At 39.1% G+C, this 25,673-nt stretch overlaps 1 protein-coding gene across 6 annotated transcripts in view; it reads right to left on the bottom strand.

The window, feature by feature from the left end:
- Positions 1–25,673, bottom strand: part of Vps13b (vacuolar protein sorting 13 homolog B) — a 399,494-nt gene that overhangs the window by 186,602 nt on the left and 187,219 nt on the right. For 3 of the 6 annotated variants that reach the window (XM_050163211.1, XM_050163202.1, XM_050163221.1), the window contains exons 26-30: positions 17,875–18,046; positions 17,244–17,358; positions 14,948–15,089; positions 11,925–12,333; positions 8,083–8,194 (exon numbers count right to left, since the gene is read on the bottom strand). In XM_050163211.1, coding sequence (XP_050019168.1) covers positions 8,083–8,194; positions 11,925–12,333; positions 14,948–15,089; positions 17,244–17,358; positions 17,875–18,046 — 950 coding nt within the window. Of the gene's footprint in view, positions 1–8,082; positions 8,195–11,924; positions 12,334–14,947; positions 15,090–15,683; positions 15,751–17,243; positions 17,359–17,874; positions 18,047–25,673 lie in introns of those variants that run through there. The other 3 variants (XM_050163229.1, XR_007595555.1, XM_050163240.1) reach the window with 3 other exon arrangements.

Genomic DNA, 25,673 nt, shown 5'->3' with positions numbered 1-25,673 from the left:
TCAGAACACAAAGTGACTGAAACTGTACTCAATGCAAAACCATGCTACCCCAGTGCATTTGATGAGCTGATAGAGGACATGGATTTCTGTGACTGCGTGTCAGTGTATCGAACCCATCCCTGGAGGACAGGTGATCAGGAGAAAGGAAACACTTTCAGAACTCAAGGCCCTCTCTCTTGTGGAGTGCTGTGCTCTGTAACTTACATCCCAAACACCCAGCAACTGAGGCGATAAACGCTGTGGGTTCAAACTGCCCCCAGTGCTAACGTCCTAACCACAGTCACTAAGGCTCCTGATGTACGAGGAGATCTGCATGAAAAGACCCGGAGGATAAGCACTGACGACTTGATATTAAAATAAGAGTTTATGTTAAGATAATGCTCTAACTATTGATTCATATTTTTGTTTGTGTTGCTTTGGTTCAGAATGTATGACAAGAAAATTTATAGGTGAGAAATACAGGTGAAAAAAGTCTTTACAAATTAAAAACTGAAACTGACATTGAGTTTTAATTTAAAACTGAAATTAACATTTAGTGGATTTTGTTTTTGTTTTTTTGTTCCCCCACTTCCAACATTTAGTTTTCTTAAAACTTATCAGTGATTATAAAGGCCAGGCCAGGAGAGTTAACCTTTGGCACACAGGGAATTGTAGGCAGGAATGAAGGTTGCAGGGGTGCTGGGTGTATTAATGTGCCTGTGTACATATGTACAAATGATTAATATTTTCTCCTATGGAATATAGAACATCAAAAAATAAATCAAGTACAAATAAGAAAACACTAAATGGCCACCTCACCACCTTGACCACAGACCAGTGCTCCTCACTCCTTTTCTCGTATCCAGTTCTGATCCAAGTTCAGAAATTACAGGGAAAAGAACATCGGACTAAGGAATGGTCTCAGTGCAGAGAACGATCATTTCTAGTGCATAGAAACCTGCACTGTCTACCCCAGAACACCAACATCAGCAGACACAGTAACGGAGGAAGAGTGTGTGGGCAGGAGTCACTTCACTGCTGAGGACAGACGTATTACTATGTATATGGAGTAAATATGAGTATGATCCTCGCTTTCTGGTTTTCTTTCTAATGAGCTTCTCAGTGGTGGAGATATGAGGCTCTCGGCTATGGCTACTACTCAACACAGGCTACAACTGTCACTAAATGGCCCACACTGCATGTCACATTTACAAGTTTGCTAAAAGGACATGTAAAAAAAGTACGTGTATGCCATGTATCCATCCACATCCATAATCAGCCATAGGAAGCAAACCTACAGGAAGCGATTCAATAACACTCAATCCCTGCTATCACCAGAGAAAAGGTATTATTTTATATCAGGCACTTAAGAGAACAAAAAGGATTTCAGTGTTTTCTAAAAATCTGCCTGGCATGTCAGTAGCCAGGGTAAACAAGCATTACATTCCAATGTTCCACAGGTTTACAGCTGTAATTTATTTTGGATTATTTAAACTGTCTATGCTGTGTGCTGTGTCCTGGGTGAGTGGAGAAGTGTCAGGCCGAGGATGACTGTTGTCAGCTGGTTGTCTCCTGTACTGCGTGGGGTCCCAGGAATCAAACTCAGAACTGGGAGCAAGCTCCTTTACTTGCTGAGCCATCTTGCTGACTCTTTGGGTATATTTTAAAGGCACATTATGCCTCTTATTTTTTTATGTTTACGCCCACAAAAGTTTATATATTAAGTTGGCATGAAAACATTGGTGCCTTAGTGAAAGAATCCAATCAGCAGCTGATGCATCCCACATCTGTACACTTCAAAACCCACGGATATTTGAAAGTACCGTAAGATGGATTTATTCTTTTCCAAATTAAGGAACTCACGATAGGATCTGAACATATCCTCCTATTCCGGTTTTATTCCAGTATGAATTATGAGAGCAAAGTTAGAGAACTCAATATAGTTCTCTATATTTTCTACAGTGTGTGACATTAGCTTAGAGTCATTGTGAGACCATGGCTGAGGCAGCTTCTGGCAGCAGACACATATCCATGGAAACTTATATCCTGCTACAGGAAGCCACAAAGATGTGGTTATTTTAGTCATCTCAAGCCCTCAACCAGATCAGCTGAGGAGCATGACAGGGTCTACAACTCCGCCAATAGTATTTTAAAACAAAACTCTTGGCAAACTGCTCCATGTACTCACTCTTCTGAGTCAGCTGGATTGTAAGGGGAGTTATTTGAAGCCCATACCAAAAATTATAAGATTAGGGACATAACATCATAGATAATGAAACATACTTTGACAAAAACCAACACAATGACAATTTGGAGAACATTTATATATTCAGAATTAGAAGGAAATCAGAGACAGAGAAGGAAGGACACCATATTTGGGGCAATTTGTAGAATTTAATGCCAACACCACATCTGGAGACTACAGCTCCCTATTAAGATAGAAGTTTTAGCAGACTACAAAAGAAAATAATAATGGAAATGGAGCTACATTCACCAACAGAAAAGAAAGCTTATGATAATTCCTGAAAAAATACTTAATTTTATCTGTGTGAGTGTTGGCCTGCACACACGTGTGTGCCTTGCGCTCCAGGGGTCACAGAGGGTGCGGGGTCCCCTGGAAGTAGAGTTACTGACAGATATAAACCACCTGTGGGTGCTAGGAATCAATCGGTTCCTCTGCAGGAGCAGCTAGTTCTCTCAGCAGCGGAGCCCTCTCGACACCCCGCATACTGTCATGTTTACACATAAGTTCACACAAGTCCCTGCAGTGAGAACCATGACTGGTTGTCGCTGATGTCAAGCCCATGTGAGGAATGAGCGTAAGCTCAGCTGTAAATTTCTTCTGTTTAAGTGCTTGATATGCAGCTGAAACAAATGGGAGTTGGCAAGTTAAGCCCTTCTCAGCCACCAGGTTCCTAGTCGCGTCACTGCTCTCTGCCAGAACAGGAACAGCAGCCCTTTAGGAAGCTAGGGCTGCCACGATAAAGACTACTGAGACTATATACAAGAGAAGAAGTGAAATTAAATGTCAAATTATTTTTAAAAAGTTATGTACCTGCAAATGGACATTTTCTTACCTGCTGAAACTCTGAACAAGACAGTACATTCCAGACTTCGAATAATAATGTTTTTAAAAACTCAATAAAAAGAGGGCTGGAGAGATGGCTCACAGGTTAAGAACACTGACTTCTCTTTCAGAAGACACAGTTCAATTCCCAGAATCCACATGGTGGCTCGCAACTGTCTGTAACTACAGTTCTAGGGGCACTGACTCCCTTACACAGGCAAAACACAACAATGCACATAAAATAAATAAATAGTAAAAAATTTAATAACACATGAATGCCAATATAATGTAAGCCTTTAATCTGTATTTTATAAACATTTGTCAATCTCAATAAAATAATAAAGTTTCCATTTAGAAAAAATGAAGATTTTGTGGTAAACTTTAATGCAATCAAAATACTGGTCATCAAGTGAAGTTTTGTAACAAAGGTTACGTTTTCTCAGTATTTGCATAAGAAGACAAGTCTGACCATATATTCTGTACCTTACACTGCTGTTTCAGGCTCAGGGACAAAGTGAGATCACCTAGTGTTCACAAGTTGCTCAGGAAGATGCAAGGCACACAAAGAGTCTGTACTCTAACCTGGGGAGGGGTGCGGGGGGAGCAACGCCAAGGGAGTTTTCTAACAGTGGAAACCAATAGTGATCCTCCCTTCCTCCCTCTCTTCCTCCCTCTCTCCCTTCTAAAGAAAAGACCTCACATAGCCCAGGCTGGCCTTCAACCCCTAAGCTTGCGGCTTCCACCTTCCAGATGCTGGGAATTAAGGATCTGCATCACCATGCTTGCCAGCTACTCTACTTTTCAGAATACGTCAAGCTAAAATATAGCGGACAAAACCGCCAGAGACCAAGGTGTATATGTCAGAAGTCTCACTTACAAAAGACGTCTATTAGTGCAAAAATTCATAGGTAATTTTCATACAACAGAAGACTTTTTAAGAGAGTAAGTTCTTTGTGGAGAAAAACTGAAATATAAGATCAGATTCCAATCTGATCTAAAATGGCTAGCAAATGAAGACCCTACCAAAGAGTTGGCAGGAAAAGCAGACAATTCACACAATTTGTGAAGAAAGACATAAGCAGGGGTTGGTGTTTGTGGCAGGAACGTAAGCCAAAACAAGGAAGTGCATGAATGACCTGGCTGTCCTGAGAACAGGAGGAAAGTTGAGAAACTACTAAAAATGACACAAGGAAAATATTTTAATCTTTCAACAATGCTTTTAATATATGTTACTTCATAATTGGTTTTAAAAGCATATTGTTACACTCAGTTTACTTATTTTTTTTAAAGAATAGATACTAAAAGCTTTTCTGAATTTTTAGACAATATGCCAGCATAACAAGCTAGGTATTAAAAGAGATCTTAAATGGTTTCCACATTCTTTATTAGTTCTGTAAGATTCTTAGATACCTAAGTAGAGCTCAGTATTTCTCCACTGTATGGGAAGAGTGTGGAGAAAATCACTAAAAATCTTCATAACATACTTATTAGCTTTCATAACATCTTGGTGTATGAAACACAATCTACAAATACCATTTTCTAAAACTGTTGAACTCAATGCTTTAAATGGACTTGAAAGCTGGTTTATCGACAGGACTACTCAAGGGCCAAGAGGGAACGCAACGGAATGAGCTGTAATCTGCCTCCGTGTCTAACAGTGACACAGGAAAAGACTGATAAACTTTTTAAGGGAAAAAAGATAATCAGAACTATCTTTCTAAATTTATTTATGTCACGACTGCAGCCTCCCCTCCCCCACCCTCCTCCATATTCACTGAGAAAGGGGCAGATCTCCTGGACATCAGCCAAACATGAACTTTCAAGCTTTCATAAGACTAAGCACCTTCCCTGTATTGAGACTGGGCAAGGCAATCCAGTGTGAGGAATAGGTGCCCAGGAGCCAGCCAGAGCACCAAGGACAGCCCCTGCTCCCACTGCCAGGCAGACCACAATCAGACCAAACTACACTGCTATCACTTATATGCAGAGAGCCTACATTGGTCCCACAAGTCAGGCTAGTCGTCCCTGTGGGTTTTCCTGTGATGTCCCTGAAGCCCCTGGCTTCTACAATCCCTTCTCCCTCTCCTCAACAGGACTACCAGTCTGGCCCAATGTTTGGCCATGGGTTTCTGATCTGCCTCTTCAGTCACTGGATGAAGACTCTCCAATGCCATCACAGGGGATGGCCAGTTCAGGCATCTCAGCTGGGGCCGTCCTTGTTGTCCCTCGCATCAGGCTTCCACCTGACCCCATAAACCCCCTTTCTAGTCATCTCTCTCAGCACTGACCCCTTCACCCAACCCCTACACAATCCTCAAGTCCCCAGTGCCCAACTTCCCCAGTCCTCCCAGGAGATCTCTGTTTCCCTTCCCAGGGAGATCCATGCGTCCCTCCTTGGGCACTCCTTGTTACCTAGCCTCTCTGGGTCTGTGGATTGCAGCACGGTTACCCTTTAACTTTATACATATATATATATATTAACTTTACAATTAATATCCACTTATGAGTGAGCACATACCACCATTTATCTTTTTGGGTCTGGGTTAACTCACTCAGGGTGATTAAAACTATCTCTTATAAGATAAAAAATTATTTTATATTTATATATGCTAATATATTAATATATATATATGTTAACATTTCTATCTGGTTTGAATCATTTCAAAGCTTATAAAAGACCCATACAAAAAACTGGATTCAATTTTCAGGAACTGAGAAATGCAAATATTAGGAATTTTTAAGAGTTTTCATCATAAATTAATTATAGATTTATAGCTTTAATTTATGAATGCAAAAGAAAACGTACTACAACTGTCAGTGTCTTCCCCACCTGGTAAGAAGAACAGTTAGAGGAAACCAAGTATCTAGAGGGGTGAGATGCAAATGTGACACTTGAGATGGAAGCCAACAGACTGGAGCTTTGCTCCCTAAAACACAACCAATGGGCACAACGCCTAACCCACGAGCTGCCTATGCAGACAGAGGGGATGTGGTGGACCACATCTGTGAAGAGGGAACCACAGCTGCATAGAGAATTAGGCCACATGCACCAAGAGATGCTCACAACAGTTGTGACCTCGCTGCACAAGGGCTTTGTGTCTGTATTTTTATTCTAAATGAGTCACTCCTACACTGAACTTCACTGCTGGGTAGTTTCTGTTCTCTGATATCGAGGACACAGTATCTCAATGAGATCCTAAAATGTTTCTGATGAACTTCTGGGTTAACCTCTGTTAGTTTAGTTACATGAAAGCAACTGGGAATGTGAGCATTGCAAAAGGCCTGCTGTTTCTAGCACACGTGTGGGCTCCAGAATTCTAAGGTGTTTCACCCTTGGGCACGTAGGGCAAGCCAAGTCTACGTGGGGCATCAAAGTTACTAGATATGCTTGGAATCCAATTCTTCCCGAGCCAGGACAGCAGAAATAGGCAGAAGAAGAGAAAAAGAAAGGAGCCCCGAGGGTTGCTGACATTAGAGGGAGCAGAAGGAAAAGGAAAGAAACAAGCCCAGAAGGGATGAGAAGCAAACCTGCGGGAACCAGCTCACTGACTACAAATGGAAGGATTTGAAACTGGAAAGAGAGGGGGGCAAAGGAGACGGCAGGAAGTCTCATTTTCTATTCCACTAATGCCATAAGGATCTTTAACACAGATTTTTTTTCCAACAAAAGTAAAACAAGCCCTTAAATGAAGACCATGTATCCCTGAAGTACAGAAACTTCTAAATGTTAGAAAACGTAAAAGTCCTTTTCTGTTCCCTTCCTCTCTTAGTACAGGGCTACGAACTGAAGCCTAGGACTCAGACTTACAGGCAAGCACTTTACCTCTGAGCTATATCCCAACAGCCCTGAGATCTAACGATAGTTCATTATTAGACAAGCAACAGCTATTTTCAATAGTTCCCATTTTTAATTTTTAAAATCCCAAAGAAGATGGGTTAGAAAATTCTTAAAGGCCCACCAAGCTTGGATATCCTCGCATTTTTATATAAATTCAACTAAAAGCTAAGGAGATGAATACTACAAACTACATAAAATAGTAATGTAAGAAACAGATCACTATGTAAATCAAAGCAAATTAGAAAAACTTTATAAATCAAATCTATATCCACTTAAAGATGGTCTTTTTGAAACTATATCACGGGGACTGTGGTACACAGCTATGATCTCAGGACTCGGGAGACAGTGGTGCTGAAGCAGTAGGATCTGTAGGGAGACCCTGTCATCTTCTAGTCAGTAAATGTGATACTTAAACTGGAACCTTTTCAAAGCTCTGACTATTGGACAGCAGTAGGGATTTGAAAGAGTAAGGCAATGACATCTGAAGCCCAGACCAGCAGGCAGAGTGAGACATCTACTTGTCCGTCTGTACTTCTGTGACTGTTCTCACTGGGCACTATTTGCAATACGTCCACGTCTGGTAGCAGTGCCAACACCAGTATGAGTTATGTACTATTTTTATCACACTCATTGCATATGCTCAGCAGTGGAGCCATTCGAATATGCTTGGTGTGGTTTGCAAACACTTGGTGACAAAATCCAGAGCCTGGCATTTTCACAGCAAGTGTTTACTGTGAAATTTCCCCTTAGAAGTTTGCTTCTCTTTACAGCTTTGATGCACATGACGCCCGCAAGCCTAAACGTCAAATAATGACTTATGCTTAAATTAAGAAAATGTTCCGCTTGGATACAACAAGACCCCAGTAGGAGGTGGTAGCTCTAAAAAGGACCTCACTTTCTTATGTGATTAGAGATTTGTTCAAATACGAAGGCTGCTAAAATTTCCAAAGCTATGCTCCCTTCAGTTTGTGGTGACGTGGTGCTTACATTCTGCTCTGCACCAACATTTCAGGAACACTTGGTTTGTATGAATGAATGTAGAAACCCACAACTGAGGAAAATCAAAAAAGCCTGGTTTGAATATCAAACGATTCACAGTGAATAGTATTTCTAGAGGCAACACTAAGCGAGTTTTATTGATCACTGTATTCTGCAGGACAAAATCATTGTAAGATTGAACGTTAGAAAATCAACTTACTGGTAAATGTCTTTCCTGAGGACAGACCTGCCAAGTGGGTTATCAGCCTGGGGAGCCATGGAAACAGAACCAACCTTCATAACCATCGTGTCCTCCTTTGCCGCCTGATTCACTGCAACAGAGGGAGAGACACGTGTATGTGAGGTCTCTGACACATAATGAGAAATATTTGAGAAAATGGGACGCCAATACCTACAGCAAGGCCGATAAATGAGAAAACAGACATCAAACTGTTACATTTAGAATAAAATTGTTAATGTTTTTTAAAGTCTATTTCCTTCAAATACTATGTTACGGTTTTCTGTTTATCACAATCAAAAAACAATCAATTGAGTCTTGAGGTGGAGGCGCCTTCTTTAATTCCAGTACTTGGGAGGCAGAGGTAGGCAGATTTCTGTGAGTTCAAGGCCAGCCTGGTCTACAAAAACCAATTTCAGAAAAGGCTCCAAAGCTACAGAGAAACGCTGTCTCAAAAAATCAAAAAAAAAAAAAAAGAGGCAAAAAACAATAACAACAAAATCCCCCCAAAAACAAAAAAATTCAACTGTACTTCAAAATACAATGTTATATATCAATGTTGTTATTAAGTGTATGTATATAATACTAAAGTCATATGATGAGTTAATTCTATAATCATACTACTGTAAAGTTCTTGAAAGCAATTTTTAGTTCTGAAATTTTAACATTATAAACATACAACAGAATATCAATAAGCCAACACAAATACTCAAACATTTAAATTTACATGTGTAATAGTAACTAAATATATCACAATTACACACGGTGATATGGGATCACCTCTGTAAACTGTGAATATGTTGTATACCATTGGTTAATAAAGAAACTGTTTGGGCCAATATCTTAGCAGAATAAAGAAGCCAGGCAGGAAATCTGAATGGAGATATATAGAGAGAGTAGGGAGAGTCAAAGAGATGCCCTGTAGCTATTGAAGGAGAAAGATCCCAGAATAGAACCTTACCTGGTAAACCAGCCTTTTGGTGATACACAGATCAATAAAAATGGATTAATTTAAAATGTAAGAGTTAGTTAATGAGAAGCCTGAGCTAATAGGCCAAACAGTGTTGTAATTAATATAGTTTCTGTGTGATTATTCAGGTCTGGGCAGCATAGAAATGAAAGAGCAGTCTCCTTCTACAACACAGCATAGAACTTTCAGCTACAAAATGTCAGAAAACGTTAAGAGAAATGGGATGGCTCCAATGCCAAAGATGACTAAGGGCAAATGATTTAACATGAGAAAACATGGTAGCTTCTTGTCAGAGGCGTGGAGCTGCCAGGACTGCACCTGAAAATGGGGTGAGGAACAGGTTTCACTTCCGATGAAGTTGGAAAGAGAGGCATCTGAGCTCTAAGTCCTCTCTTTGTATTGAACAGGAAATCATGTAACCTCATGTCTTATAAAGGACACACTCATTTGTTCTGAGCTTACAGCTACTTCAGATTATTTGGGAGGGATCGGCCTTTTTAATGATCCTTCCTATTCATTAAATTAATGACTTCTAACAGGAAATCAAGTATGAGAGCTGTTTAGCTATTATGTAAACATTATTGACATAATATACAACTTTCTGCACTTTAAGTTAATACACTTAAAAACCAGTAAGGTCAGTGATATAGTTTAGTGGTAGCATACCTGCTCACCTTGTCGGAGGCATTATCAACACCACGGAGAAAGGTGGTGTGGAAACATGAAAAGAAAGCATTAGAAACAGAAGAAGGAAAGAAAGAAAAAGAAACCTGTTTTTTCTCAAGGACTATTAGGATCTGCCACAAACAGAACACAGAAGGGCTGTGAGCAAGGTCTCCAAAATGTCCTACAAAGACAGAATCCTTATTTCCCAAACTGTGCTGCCCAAGGAATGTAAAAGCTAGGAGATTATTTCCAGCTGCTTCAGTATTACACTTGGTAGGATCTGACTTTGATTAGTCCAAAAGAAGAAAGTTAGAATTGAGGGAAAAAAAAAGGCAGAATAAGCTAGTGGCCAAATGTAGGAGGAAGATGGGGATAAGGGAGAAAATGCTTCAGTGGCAGGGAGGGGAGGAGGTGGGAAGAGAAAGGGAGGAAAGGAGACGAACTATCATAATAAATATTAACATGTGGACATCTCAGTAAACACAATAATTTAAAAGTCCATTGTGAGAAAGATCAAACAGAAACCGACGTCTCAAACAGCTGCGCTCTTTCCCAATGACAGGAGGTCTCTCTTGATTATAGGTCCTCATCCTATGAGCTGTGTTTACATTTCACACATCTTGCATTATATGCCAAGCTTAATAGTTCCATGTGGGTGAGGCCTCTGATTAAGCAGAAGGCATCAATTAAATCAATAAATATTAAGCCTGGAGAATAGACTAGACCACAGAAGTCCAATTAGTGGACTTGCTAGCTGTCCATCCAGGCTGTAGATACTGCCCACCGCACGAAATCTCAACTGCGATAGAAGCAGTAAACGGGATACATATGGAAGAAAATTACATACAGAGCCAGATCCAAGGAGAACTCTGTTAGAGCCAAGACTGTTGTCGGTAGGTTACAGAGTAAAATAACACAGAACTTCTTACTGACAATATTCATGTTAGTAAATTGAATTAAAACATTAATTTTATTATAAAAAGAATTTTTCAAAAATTTCATTCATTTATGAGAAAAAATAATGAAACTATGAATTTACATGAGGAAATACCTTGAGTGATTTCTTCAGTTACTTTATAGATGGACAGACAAGCCTACCTTTCTGGCTTATTTAATATTGGGCCACATAAGGGAAGGTTCTCTTTTAAAGCATTTTCAACAGGAAAATCAATGCCATCCAAACAGAACACCAGTGCCACGGTACACAGGGGAACTTCAAAATCTAAGGAGCAAGGCTGGGATTTTAACTCAGCCTGTGTAATCTTAGAACTTAGCGTGTAAACAACTGAGCTATAATGTCTCTCAAAACTCCTAAATCAATTTTTTTTTATTCATTAGAGGAAACTAAAATGTTGAAATCACTCTTGTGAGTAGAAGCAGAATTATTAACTTAATACAATCAAAGAATGGATTTCCAGAAGCAACTAGGGTAGCCTGGAGATCTGTTGGTCTGTTTGACAAAGTTTTCTTCCTATCCTGTTAGAGTGTTTATAACACAATTGTCATAAATTTTAGCATTATGAATATTATTTGCTGTGAGACAATGTTCTTTTATCCTGTCACTTGTGTTATTTTTAGTAAAATGCTGATTGGCCAGTAGCCAGGCAGGAAGTAGAGGCGGGGCAACGAGAACAGGATTATGGGAAGGGAAAGCTCAGTCTGTGGTTGTCACCCAGACGCAGGAAGCAAGATGAGAATCCCTCATGACAAAGGTACCAAGCCACGTGGCTAACACGGACAAGAATAATGGGTTAATGTAAGATGTAAAAATTAGTTAATAAGAAGCCTGAGCTACTAGGCCAACCAGTTTATAATTAACGTAGACCTCTGTGTGTTTATTTGGGATTAAATGGCTGTAGAACCCGGTGGGACAGAAACCTCTGTCAACATTACTTTGTATTTTTAACAAAAATTTACAATCTTGAATACAAAATGAATACAAAATTAGAATTACAGACAGCAAAATATTAAGAGAAAAAAATAATCTTGGTTTTCTCATTCTACTAGATTAACAGTTAGATACTTAGTAACACCTGTGAAAAAGGAAGCCAAAACGTAAAATAAGACTTCTGTTCATATATTAATAAGACTCTTGTCCATATCTCACAGAGAAAATTATTTAAAGCACTCCACCCACCCATCTCCATACTCCAATCACATGGGGAAAAATGAAACCAGAAAACTATACCTTCGACAGCTGACTGTGTTTTTGCGGTTTGAGGAACAAAAATTCTGATCACACTTGTGTTGATATAAATCAAAGGCAAACTGCGGGACGTCAGCGTCCGGGTCCTCAGGGGCTGGCCAGAAGACTTCCTTTTCTCCTTCTGGGTCCTTGGTGGTTTAGTTTGAAATATGCTTGCAATAGCATTAAGTACAGGGAAGCAAAGCACAATATCAAATGCTTGTGCAGAAACAAGAATCTCATGAAGAAAATGAGGCGAGCCATCTGGTAAACCTTCAGATAGTTTATGAAAGCTTCTTCTCTCATTTCTCGAAGTTAACTTGTGGCGGACGTTTTTTGTTACGGCTTTTGTGTAGGTGAGAGAAAGAAACCCATGCTGCTGGTGAGCACCGTCTAGAGGCTTTCCAGTCGTCTGTTCCAGAAAAGGCAAGCACAACACACATTTCTTTTTTTAAGAGAAGACAGTACTTGTATGAGAGAGGGAAAAAAAGACAAGTATTTTGACCTTTTTATATTGGGTGTCCTATACTTCTTAATAAACATGGGAGTGATCAGTTCTATAGATAGGTTAAAGCTGCATGGCTATATTAGATGGACAGACCTGAGAGTTAGCAATTCCCTAGGAAAACTATTTTCCCCTAATCAATTAGTGGTACAAAAAAATTCTGTTTTACACATCAATTTATCATAAAATTAGACTGGTACAGTCTATCTCACTCCTAACACCTCTTCATAATCCCAGTCAAGGTTTTTGTTTTTAGATACTAGGGCCCATGCAATGATATTAATAAAAGAACTCAAATAGAGAAGAAGCGAACAGAAGGAGCACAATAAAAAACAGGGTCAGGTGGGAAGCGATAGCCATGGTGTCTCCAAGCCTGTGACGCCATCACCCTAGAGTCCCTTTCTGTCTACTGATGCCTAGAACGAAACGACAGATGAGAGGAATAACTATGCAATTCGGATATTACTGCAGACTTTTTACTTTTTCCTATTGTTTGCTTTGGTTCGTGGATGCATTGTGTGTATATGAGTGTGTGCTTTTAGGGATTGAACCCAAGTCTTACACATGCTATGTAAGTACACGACTTGGAGCTCAATTGCAAGCTGCTAATTTTTTCTTCTAAACTGGACTTTATAATGAAGAAAGGTGAAAATCGACTTTGTATGCACTTTTCAGGTTAATTCCTTGACCACTGGAAAAACGTAGAACGTAATCATTTAGTGCTAAATATTGTTTTCCCTTGGTAGTCTTTCTTCACACCATTTAACCCTTCCAAACTTCCTCTTTGTGTCTTCTGATTTCCTTATTTTCTCTTTCTATGCTTGAAACAAGTAGAACCACAGTAAAGCAACAGAGAGTGCTTCCATGTTGATCCTTGTGCTGCTGGCCAGTAGGCAGTAACAGGTGGCAAGGGTTTGTCATCACCCCAGTGGAAGAGGCCACAGCTCTGAAGAGAAGTTTACACTAATTTAGATAATTAGTCCATACTATGATTTTATTTAAACCATGGAAAGAGTATAAAAGGTGCCAGACAGTGGTGGTGCATGCTTTTAATCCCAGTACTCATGAGGCAGAGGCCTAACTGGTCTACAGAGTGAGTTCTACGACAGTCAAACCTAAACAGAAAAACCTTGCTTTGAAAAACAAAACAAAAAAGGAATATAAGAGACATTTCAATATATCAATGCTTTAAAAATCTTTGAGACATGTTGAATATAAATGTCATTGAAAGACAGGCTATCCAAGGGAAAGGCTTTCGTATTTTCTCTAGACGGCTGCACCCACGTTAAATAAGGAGAATAGACACACAGCCCAAACTGAGGTGCTGTATTTCTTTTATATGAAAAAAATCTTATACCATCTACAATGAATTATTACAGACAAAAAATAACTAAGAAATCATCATACAAGTAACTCTGGTGAGGACTGAGCCTCCAGGAGTCATCATGGGACCTGCAGTCCCTCACGGAGTTCCAACCCTATTTCAGGGCAATTAATTCTTTAAAATATAAAAAGAAAAATATCAAAAAATTTTAAAGAAAATCACAATAAAATTTGTGGGTTCTCTGAGGCATGAGACTGAGAGTGTTTCTTGGGAATCAGTGGTAACATCACTGGCTGCCTAAGACTGCTGCTCACAGATGCAATGAGCATGCAAGGAAAGGAGAGAGACCAAGCAGTGTGTGCTGACACACCCACTTGCAGACTCTGCTTCTAGCACTGTCAAATAAAAGAAGCATTTGCTATTATGTAAATATACTAGTAAGCTGTACATTTAAGAGAAAATCATATGAAGTATTGATAAGGATAATACTTATGCCTTTTTGGGCTTTATGTAAAGAAACAAAGTATTTTGCAGACACTGAGGAAAGAATGTTTGTAGTAACATAGTAGAATAGGCATCAGCTATACTTTAAAGTTGTATGAATTTTATTAACTTTAGGAAGGTCACTTAAAATATGTCTAATAACATATTTACATATGTTGCACCATTAGAAAAATATATATTTGATACTTCTGAAAGTTATTAGGGAGCAACTTAATTTCATTTTTTACCCAGGAAACAACAGAAGTACAAACTTGTCTGGATTCAAGATAGCAATAAAAAAATGTAATTCCAATTATCTATGAGAAAATGACAACTGCATAATAGAAAAAAAGAGAACAAAACCAAAAGTCTGGACAAGTGAAGAAGGAAGGACAAATGCAGTATTGGTCAACTCTTGATCATTCAATACAAGTTCAGCTAGAAAACCATTTTACAATAACAACTTACTTTGATTTTCTTATAATGATGGTAATATTAATTCTTATTTACAAACAGAGTAGCAATAGTATGTACAGCGGACTTCCAGGTATGGTACAAGGCCAATCTATGATATGAGAATACACTATAGTTCACTTATAAAGTGAATTTGATTGTCAAGACTGAACATCAAGAGTTGACTGTTTGGGCAGCTCAATTCCTTCTTTGGCCACTTGTTAGGGGAATCTGAGTTATAGCTTTAAAATGATGTCTTACAGAAGTAAAGAAGGCAGAACAACTACGGAAAGGGTCCTGCTTGCTGACGGGTCGAACCAACGAGGTGCGTCTGTTCAGCTTGTCAGTACAGGAAAGGAAGACACCTCCACATTGCCCCAAAGACCAACATTCTTCCCCATGGCTTGAGGTGATAGACGGGAGCAAAAAAGGTAAAAAGACAAATAAAATAAAATAAAATAAAATAAAAAAGGAAGAAAATAAAAGCAATAAGCCAAAAAGAAAAAAAAAGTTGGAAAGCTTTTTAATTCTGCTCAAGTTTGCCCAGGCTCAGTCTGAGCCTTTCCTAAATACAGTCTCTAGCTGTGCTTTCTCCAGCAACATCACTGCAAATGGAAGTCATTAAAAAATGATTGCTTTATATACACAATTATTACTTTACATTTCTAGTAAGGGCAAGGGAGGATGAACTTACAAAAGTAATGATCTTAAAAAAGTCAACATGGCATTCAGAAATAATAAATATAGTAATAAATGTGATATAATCCTACCTTTGCCTTTTGATAAGATTACTTAATTGCTACAAAAGAATATGGTTACAAAACATGAGCAGATTAAAAGAATAAGCAACTTTAATTTTTAAAATAATTTTAGAGAAAGTGTAATAGAATTTATTCAAAGTTCTCATTCTGAAATTATTAGTCCTATTGCAAAGCGGAACAAATACAAACAATTTCAAATATACTCTCAAATATCAAAATTACTAAATGAATCTCACCACAGGTTTTTCTTTGCACTGTAGAAATACTCCTTCAAAATGTCCTGACTGCCAACCTTCCCCTGGCCTGGAAAACACAAGTTCACCTCATCTGTTCTCTGACGGTACACAACCAGATAAGCAGAGTTAAAGTAAGCCGCGCTCCGCTTCTGTACAGACGCACAGAGGGAGTGATGCACCGAGCAGCGCCATCAGTATGGAATTCCAATGGCTTGCATGGGTGCATTGCTCCTAATGACAGATTCAACTGTTTTGTGTTTTTTTTAAATCCATTTTGTCTCTTCCACAAAATGAGAAGATGAAGAGATTTAAAATCCTTGTCTATTTTCTGAAGCCCTATATCCCTGGTGCTTAGCATAGAGCCCAGCATATAAAATATATTAATAAATATAACATAATGAATAACTTATCCATAATGTAAAATTTACATAAAACAGTAAAATTAAAAATAAACTATAGTGCATTATATTCGTATAAGAAATTACTTCAGTTCTTACACTGATATATTATATGAAAAATCATTTAATTTTAAATACACCGCACTGGAAAAAATTAGAGAAATAAAAATCAAATGCCAATCATTCTTAATATGATAAAAGTAACTACCACTTGATTAGTAAGACAGTAGTATGACAAGCTCTACTACACAGCAATTGAAATATTTTATATTTCATAATGACAATGGGCTTGCACAAAACAATGCAGCTTGGCATAGAGACTAGACAAACATAAAGGTAATACTAGGAATATGTTTGCAGATTGTTTTCAGGAATGTAGCAGATCAATGCATGCAGAGAAACACACTGGGCATTTACAGCTACTTGAGCTCTTGAGCTGATGAATGTCACAAATCCATAAGAAAATAGATTTTAAGACTATTCAAAAGAGAAACTACTTTAAAATTGAAAATACAATACTATTTACAGTATTTTTAATAAAAAACGTTTAGATTTTATAGTATATGTGCTATGTTTCAAATTAAAAATAAAACACTGGAATTATATTATAAGCCAAATAAGAAAAATGGATTTGTCCTTTTATTTATGGAACATTAATCACTAGATCTTTTTAGAATGTTGAAAAGCATCTTTATCTTTACCTTTTATGTATTACTACAAACACATCATACTTTCATAGAATCTTAACTTCTGACACAGAGAGACTACACAAGGAATAATGTGGTTTCAGAGTAATGGCATTTGTATGAGTCACAATAAGGGAGAAGTCCCCAGCGTGTGAAGGGGCATGAGCAGGTGTTCTGCCTCAGTGTAGACTATAGAGCAAGCAATAACCAGACTTGTCAATTGTGACCTAGGCATCTTAGCAAATCTATAACACATGGCATACACTCAAGAGGTGATTTGTAAAAGCACTAGTGTGAATATTTGTGAAGAGCTATATGCCATGTTATAAAGTTTTATTGGATAAGAATAAAAGAATACTAAGAAAACAACTTCATCTGTTAAGCATTCTCTTTGAGAGTGTAAAACGGAAACATCCTTATGGTGACTGCGCACACAGAAAATACAGCTCTTCCTATGTTTAGTCCTTGTTATTTACCTGCTCTGATAGTGGTCAATATTGAAGCTCTCTATCTTACATTTCACTTTGGTGTACACATCCTGTACATCTATGGACGCACTGAGATCTTCTAGTTCACCGACCACACAAACCTCTGCAGAGAAACAAGTGCCATTATCAAGAGTCTCTCCTAATCAACATCCAAATGTATACTATTTTCTATTTCACACTAGCTAACACATCCTGACCAGATAAAGGGTGTTAAGATTATACAAACTTTTACACTTATAAGCAACATTAGTGTCAAAGGCCTTGATATTAAGAGAAGGCTCATGTTCAGAGAAACCATAGTTATTATTTGAATAGATGAATCTTATTAGCCAATGGTCTCCGAATACTGTTAATTCAATGCAGTTATGGTCAGAGGGTAGGCCTCTCATATCTTCTGGGGTAAAATTTAATTACCAATAAGCAAAATTAGATTTTACAAAGTCAAAGAACATGTACACATAAACTTTATACAGTGACGAGAGTCAATGCTAAGCAACATGCTTAAAAACTTTATAAGTGGTAATTAGATCATAAATGACAGCAAGGAAGAGTAACATGCATTTCTTCTAAAAGCAGTGATTTTTTATCTTTGCAGTGGGGAGGAAAAGCTCTCCTGTACCTGTGCCTGTGCTCCCCAGGTCTGGAGCAGAGAGCTTTATCGTGACTTTCGGCAGCATCCACTGCATCCAGAGGCTGACGCGGCCGCTGGACCCACCGATGGTGCTGGTCGTCTGTTCCAAGGTTACAGAATCTGAGAACGGGGACTCATCGCCAGCTTGCACAGAATCTCCCTGTGGTGAGGAAGAGCGAGACACCAGCAATTGTTTACGCTCACGAAAAACAGGTAAAATAAAATTAAAAATTATTATTAACTTTTCCAAATAAAATATTCTAACCATGTAAATGATACCACTGACACATAAAGCTAAGTATTACAAACAATACTACTCAAGAAGTTTACTGACATAAACAGGTTCATGACATTCAGTTTTCTCCACAGGTGTATGAGGATTGGACCAATGGTTACCTCCTACCTAGAGCAAGGACTGTCAAGCAGCCCAGAGCCAACGCCAGCGTTTTCATAAGATCACGGTCAAAGCCATAGTTCACTGTCTATTTCTGCTTCAGAATGGAGATTAGCTGCTACAGGGAAGCTGAGACCCACGCAGCTTAAGGTATTTATCCTGTATCTCTACAGGAGAAATGTGTGCTCCTGGTATAGAGTATTTATGAATGAATTTAGAAAAGAAATGTGACAACATGGTTTGCACAGTTTAACAATCAAGAAAATATTTTTATTAACTTATTTTGATAGACTAGGTTAGATTTCATAAAATGTTCTTCATGACTGGCACCTGGAATGATAAAGTATGAGCTTATTCAACTATATACTGAATTCTACATATGTATAAGATCCTAAATCCTGTGATATTAAACTTTTCTGTGAAAGGTTTGGTGGTTTTTTTGTTTGTCTGGGGTGTCTTCTTGTTTTCAAAACTGTTGAGTAGCCAGGCAGTGGTGGCGCACGCCTTTAATCCCAGCACTCCGGAGGCAGAGGCAGGCGACTCTCTGTGAGTTCCAGAACCAGCCTGGTCTACAAGAGCTAGTTCCAGGACAGGAACCAAAACCACAAAGAAACCCTGCCTCGAAAAACCAAAACAAACAAACAAACAAACAAACAAAAAACAAACAAAAACCCTGTTGAGTAGCCTAGAACAAAACAAGTCCGTTGATCTGAATGTAAACGGGAGCTGTATAGCTTCAGTCTTGGGTGCAGCAAGGATGCCATGCTGATGGAGACAGAGCCTCCAAGCTGGGCACATAAAACCTGGGTGGAAATGCATCAAATATAGTATGTATGTTTGTTAAAAGAGGCATTGGTTCACACATATATATCTATATCTACTTAATTAGGTTGAGTCTAGTAAGCAGTATAACATGTTAGGATGAGGACTTTAGGCATCACTCATGTGATTTTATAACAATTGTTTTTTTCCAGAGTCCATTACCTCCTTTGTAAACTAGTTTTTATGATGATATTTATTGCTCAGACTCTAGAATAAATAAGACCATGAACATAAAGGAAGTGTATACATAGTAAAGATTTCATAAGTGAAGGTTAATCATTAACCCCAAGGCACACCAATACTAAAGAAACCTTATTTGCATATTCTGTTCCCTTTCTGATTTTGTCATTTATCTAATTTGATACACACTTTCAATTTATATATTCATAATCTCTCATGGTTCCCTGTTGATTTGAATGTCTCATACAAAATGTCTATTTTCAAGGTTATGTAAGCGTGCACGATCAAAATGCTGCTAGAATTCAGGGGAGCCATGCGGTGGCGGTCAGCGTGCTGCTTCTACTGGAGTTGGGCAGAGCTGAAGCCACCATCTATACATCAACCGTACCCAAAGTCAAGGGTGAAAACTAAAGCCACACAAAAGGAAGCAGAAACCACGCTCTTCCCTGCAAATGTGACGTCCTGAGTAGGTGCTTAGGAGCTGGCTACAGAAACGTTTCCCGTGACCTCATGCTTTAGCTTAAGACCCTTCCATCAAGTGAGAGGGGAGAGCTCACACGGGAGGTGTGACAGGAATTATTAGTCAGCTCCTCGTCCCAAACATAACCAAAAGTTGTTTGCAGATTTTTCATAGTTCTCTAAAATGAGCAGACACTAAATCTACCATAGTTGAAATTTCTAGAACTTAAGAAGCCACAGAAATTTGATTTTTAGTTAGTTGTCTAGCACAACATCTAAAAAGCACAAACCATTTCCAAAACAGGACTCCTTACAAAATCAAATGAATAAAGACAGCATGATGTGCCTATTACACCTTCTTAACAAAGAGCTTCTAAAACAGCAACATTCCTAACTAAATCCTCCAACTAGCAACACAGCCCATGGGAGGAGAGGAGACACTCAACTTTGAGCAGTACTGAGCAGCCTGCTAAAAACGCTGAGCTGTGGCTTCAGCTTAGTAAGCACGCTTGATAAAAAGCTGTATGTTACTCCATCATGCAGTTCCAACTTTCTTTTGGATTTACAGCACTGGCTGCGACACTGTTAAACGTGCCTCTCTGGTCTGCAAATCTATGGTGAAAACTGTACCCAAAATGGCAGTGTTGAACTATTTTCCGTTCCTAGTTAGTCTAAGTCTAAAGTAAAAGTTCAGGTCAAATTAACCTAAATGCTGAGTTTATTTTTCTAGGTAAATTTGTATTGATTCATCTGGAAGAATAAACACTTCAGCCCATTATCATGCATGGGCCCTTTTCAGAGCTCAGGAGAGATCACAGTTGGCCACACTGCTCCTCCTTCTTATCAAAATAACCCCAGCAGTCCTGTTCAATCGCATAACCTCCCCAAGGGCTGAACACTTCCATTGCTGTTTGCTCTGAAGTCAGCAGTAACAAGCGGCCTGCTGAGTCTCCCGCACCTTTGCTCTCACTGCTCCAGCAAACCTGCCTTTAAGCACAGAACTGAAGTCTGACGCATACTTCCCAGTTTACCACAGCACAGACACAAACACAGGAAGCGAAGCTGTATCTGTGGTGCTTGCACCAACATACAGTGTATCATTCAGCAAAATTTAAACCATCCTTATACTTATACTTAAAAAGCTTATACTTAATACAAACAATTGTTAGACCGTATTTATCAGCACAATTAATTTCTAGTAAATTCCATATTCAAGGCATTTAAGAATAATAGTTTTGACCTACACAAACAAGCAAATAAGACAGCAGCATACAGAAATTGTAAATAAAAATATCAATGACTTCCTTTGAATACAGCTTTGAATTAGAAATTAATAAAACTCAAAACTAAAATTTCAAAGTGGATATCAATGATTATAATAGACATAAATTTAAAACAACATAAGGTAGCCTCAGATAACTGTAAAATTGTACTGAAACATCTGAATATTTTTAAATCTATAAATAATAAGTGAAACACCAGAGATCTTTTCTGATATGATTATTTTAGAATAGGGAAGGCATTAAACACAAAACACTTTATTTCATGATATTTAAAGGATAAGATAAACTAAATACCATGATTTGCATATTTTGAATAAAAGTTTCTCACTGAATTTGAGGATAAACTAAGGAATAAAGTAAAACTAATTTTAGGAAAATAATTATTAGTCTTAGAACAGCAGCATAATAAAAAAAAGCTCATACCAAATTTATCATCAAAAAGAGCTATTTGGGGAAAAAAAGAGTTATTTGAACAAGTTGAAGTGACCCACGATTAAATTAGAGTCACTTAATGACTGAAAATCTGACGGCAGCTTTGCTTTAACAGTTGATCACATTTTTAATAAACTGATGTCCATCAAGCAACTATGAACATTAAGAGGCTATTTTTAAAAGCAACAAACCAATTTAATTTCTTGATTAATAAACAATCCTATTTAAATTTTGGGTGAAACTAGCTTCTACACATTGGTAGGTCAACACATCAGTTTCTGTTTTATGGAGAACTGGTGTTTTATGCAATTACTTGGCATTTTAGATTATTTTTTATGGATTTTTTAAAATATTTATTTATTATGTATACAATATTCTGTCTGTGTGTATGCCTGCAGACCAGAAGAGGGCACCAGACCCCATTACAGATGGTTGTGAGCCATCATGTGGTTGCTGGGAATTGAACTCTGGACCTTTGGAAGAGCAGGCAATGCTCTTAACCTCTGAGCCATCTCTCTCCAGCCCCACATTTTAGATTCTTTTCTTGCTTTATTGTCAGGGTTTTGAGACAGTGTTGCCCCATAGAGCTGACTGGAAATCACCATGTAGCCCCAGCTGGCCTGAAACTCTCTATTCCTCCACCTCAGCAGAGTAGCAGGATCACAGTCTTCCATGTTAACTTGTTTTCCTTAACTCAACTGTCAATCAAGTGTCTTTTCAGTTGAGATTAATTTGTAGCATAGGGAAACATAGAGCTTGTGGGAATTTTCTCATCAAAATCATGCTTCCACAGAATAGAAACAAAGAAACACTTCCAAAGCAATTTCCAAAAAAAAACCCCAATAATATTCTTTCTACAAAAATATTATTATTGAGAAGGAAAAAGTTGTTTTTTTTTAAAAAAAATCTAATGTGGTGGCACACAGCTTTAACCCCAGCACCTGAGCATCCAGGAGGCAACAGCCAGAGCACTAGCTTAGTCTACACAGTGAGTTCTGGGGATGCTATGGTGAGAACCTGCAAACTTTAGCCCCTTCCCCCCCCCCAAAAAAAAAGTCAAAAGAAAGGTAAAAATTAAATATACAATAAATCCCAGATATACAGGGCTAGTTTAACATTTGAAAATCTATCTATGTTTAATTAGTCACCTATAAAGAGTTATATAATCTTAACTGAATAAAATCAAATATTGCCAGGTGTGGTGGCATATGCTTTCATTTAGTCCTAGCAGAGGCAGGTGGATTTCTTTGAGTTCCCGGCCTACCTGACTTAGGTAGCTAGTTCTATACCAACCAGGACCATCTACTGAAACATTGTTTCAAAAAAAATGAAAAACAAAACAACCACCCAACCAACCAAAAAACTCATAAAACAACATCAAAAGACCACCACAAAAACTGAGGAATAAAATCAGTATAAAACACATTATCCCATTACAATGACAAGCAGAATTTTGCCTACACTAAGTAGATCAAAAACAAAAATACTGTAGCAGAACGTGGTATGGTAGTTGTACTGGGAAGCCAGGATATACTTAGAAGTGCAATAGGAGAGCTCAGCCTGGAGGAAAGGGGTCCTGACAATGGGGAAGCCAGGCTATGTGAGGCTGGGGTGTGGTGGGAGATGTCTCCCTGCAGAATATAGGGATCCTGTTCCTCTCCTGGAGAACCGCTGCAGGTGAGTTCTGCTCTGCTCCCTTACCAGAGGGTCCTAATAGAGCTATCTGCTGCTTCCCTGCCCCAAGATGTTTCTTCTGCTAATACTCTGCTAAAGAGAAGAGCTAGTTCCAGGACAGGCTCCAAAGCCACAGAGAAACCCTGTCTCGAAAAACCAAAAAAAAAAAAAAAAAAAAAAAAAAAAAAAAAAAGAGAAGCCTCCTGCAGAAATGTAGTAATCTTTTCTGGGCTCCGAGGGAAACATTGTTACTTCTTTTCCACTGGCCTTGCTCAGCCTCTCAAGGAGTCCTAGCAAGGTTCTGCTGTTCTGCTCAGCCTTGCTGACATCCCCTAGGGAGCCTAGCAAGGTTTTTCAGCTTAGTCCCCTAAGGGACATCCCAGCCAGGTTCTTCTGCTCTGTGCTGACTAATGAAAGTTGTAATCCAAGACTTGGGAAGGAGTCATCCAGGAGGGTGGCTGCCTCTGCCACATAAGGGCTTCTCTCAATTGAAGGGAGTGGAGAGGCTTATATAGGGCTTCTTAGGGGCGGAGTCTTCCCAGGGAGAAAGGGGATTGGTTAATTTTTCCCTGCTTAGGGATTGGTCAGTTTAGCTGGTCAGGGGCAGAGATGACTCTGTCTTGAAGGCCAATCTGTGTTTCTTTCACTGGTCCTTTTGAGCTTCTTGACTCTAATCTTAGGACCAGGATATATTTCTTTCACTGGCTCTAACTCTAGGGGCAAAGTGTGTATCTTTGCCACTAGGCTCAGAGCCAAGGCACCATGTCTTTAGTCCTGGGTTCAGGGATAAAGATCTTTCTGTCCCTGTCCCAGGTCTCAGAACTAGGATGGGTTTTTTTCACTGATTCTGGGTTCAGACTCAGGGTGCTCAGTGATTGGTCAGCTTCCTGCCCCAATTGTTCCTTTTACCTTACAAATACGATATATTGCATTCAAGGGAAGGAGATGAACTGTCCTTGGACTGAGTAAATAGAGATTAAAGTTTTGGAAAGCATGTCAACATTGTCCCTGGGGTCATATTTTGATGCTAAAGTATGGAGATTATGTAATGTGATGCCAACACTGTAGACATAAACACCCAAATCGCCTATTTCCAAAGTTGTATAAACCTAGAGTCACAGTGTGAAGCTGGCCCAGTTGCTTCGCTCTGGGTGCTGTTATATAACTATATACATCTCAGTTCCTAGAGCACAGAATGTTCTAAAAGATCTCTGTGGATAGATCTCTTTCAACATGACGGCTGCTGTTGACAGAACTGAGACAACATCATTGCTCCTGTGGTAAGTCCTGCGAAAATCCTCTCCAGGGAGAACACTCATCCTTAGAGCAAACAGGTTCATAACACAGGGAAGGAAAGCAAGAGATCAAAGAACCAAGTACACCTCAGAGAAAAGAGGCGGCTAGCTCTATTCTGCAGCCTGAAAGGTTACTAGCAAAGTCAACAACAATACATTCGATCTTCTTTTTCCCTTTGATATCCATGTTTTCTGACAAAGCTTTGAAATACTCTTCAATATATTCAGGGTATTGGTCATCTCTCCAATGCTACGGTGCATCACCTGGGTTAGAAATGAGCCTACTACATTAGGGAATCAGTATTAAATTAACTAGATTTAAAGGGATTTGGATTCACTTTCTTCTCACCCTCCAATCCCTTGACTGGATAAAGGCTGACTGAAAGAGAGAAGATTAGAAATTACTACAGAAGCTAAATAAGAAGGTGAACCCAAGGAAAAAGATATAATTATCCTCTTGGCTATGGGAAGTAGACAAAATTGTCGGGCAGAAAATTGGGATCTTGGGGGTGGGGTGGGATGGGGTAAGGGGGGATGAGGAGAGAAAAGTGAGAAGGGGAGGATTGGGGGAACTTGGGGAAACAGGATGATTGGGATAAAGGAAGGTTGGATAGGGGAGCAGGGAAGCATATATCTTAGTTAAGGGAGCCACCTTAGGGTTGGCAAGAGACTTGAACCTAGAATGGCTCCCAGGAGCCCAAGGCGATGTCCCCAGTTAGTTTCTTGGTCAGATGAGGATAGGGAACCTGAAATGACCCTATCCTATAGCCATACTGATGAATATCTTGCATATCACCATAGAACCTTCATCTGGTGATGGATGGAGATAGAGACAGAGACCCACACTGGAGCACTGGACTGAGCTCCCAAGGTCCCAATGAGGAGCAGAAGGAGGGAGAACATGAGCAAGGAAGTCAGGACCATGAGGGGTGCACCCTCCCACTGAGACAGTGGGGCTGATCTATTGGGAGCTCACCAAGGCCAGCTGGACTGTGACTGAAAAAGCATGGGATAAAACCGGACTCTCTGAACATGGCGAACAATGAGAGCTGATGAGAAGCCAAGGACAATGGCATGGGGTTTTGATACTACTTCATGTTCTGGCTTTGTGGGAGCCTAGCCAGTTTGGATGTTCACCTTCCTAGACATGGACGGAGGGGGGAGGACCTTGGACTTTCTACAGGGCAGGGAACCCTGTCTGCTATTTGGACTGGAGAGGGAGGGAGAGAGGAGTGGGGGGAGGGGGAG

This window comes from Alexandromys fortis, unplaced genomic scaffold (genome assembly GCF_014885135.2).
Source record: "Alexandromys fortis isolate MF-2015 unplaced genomic scaffold, M_Fortis_MF-2015_v1.1 scaffold_17, whole genome shotgun sequence".
NCBI classification, from domain to species: domain Eukaryota; kingdom Metazoa; phylum Chordata; class Mammalia; order Rodentia; family Cricetidae; genus Alexandromys; species Alexandromys fortis.
Note: the sequence above shows the minus strand (reverse complement) of the source record. Positions and strands in the feature narration are given on the sequence as shown.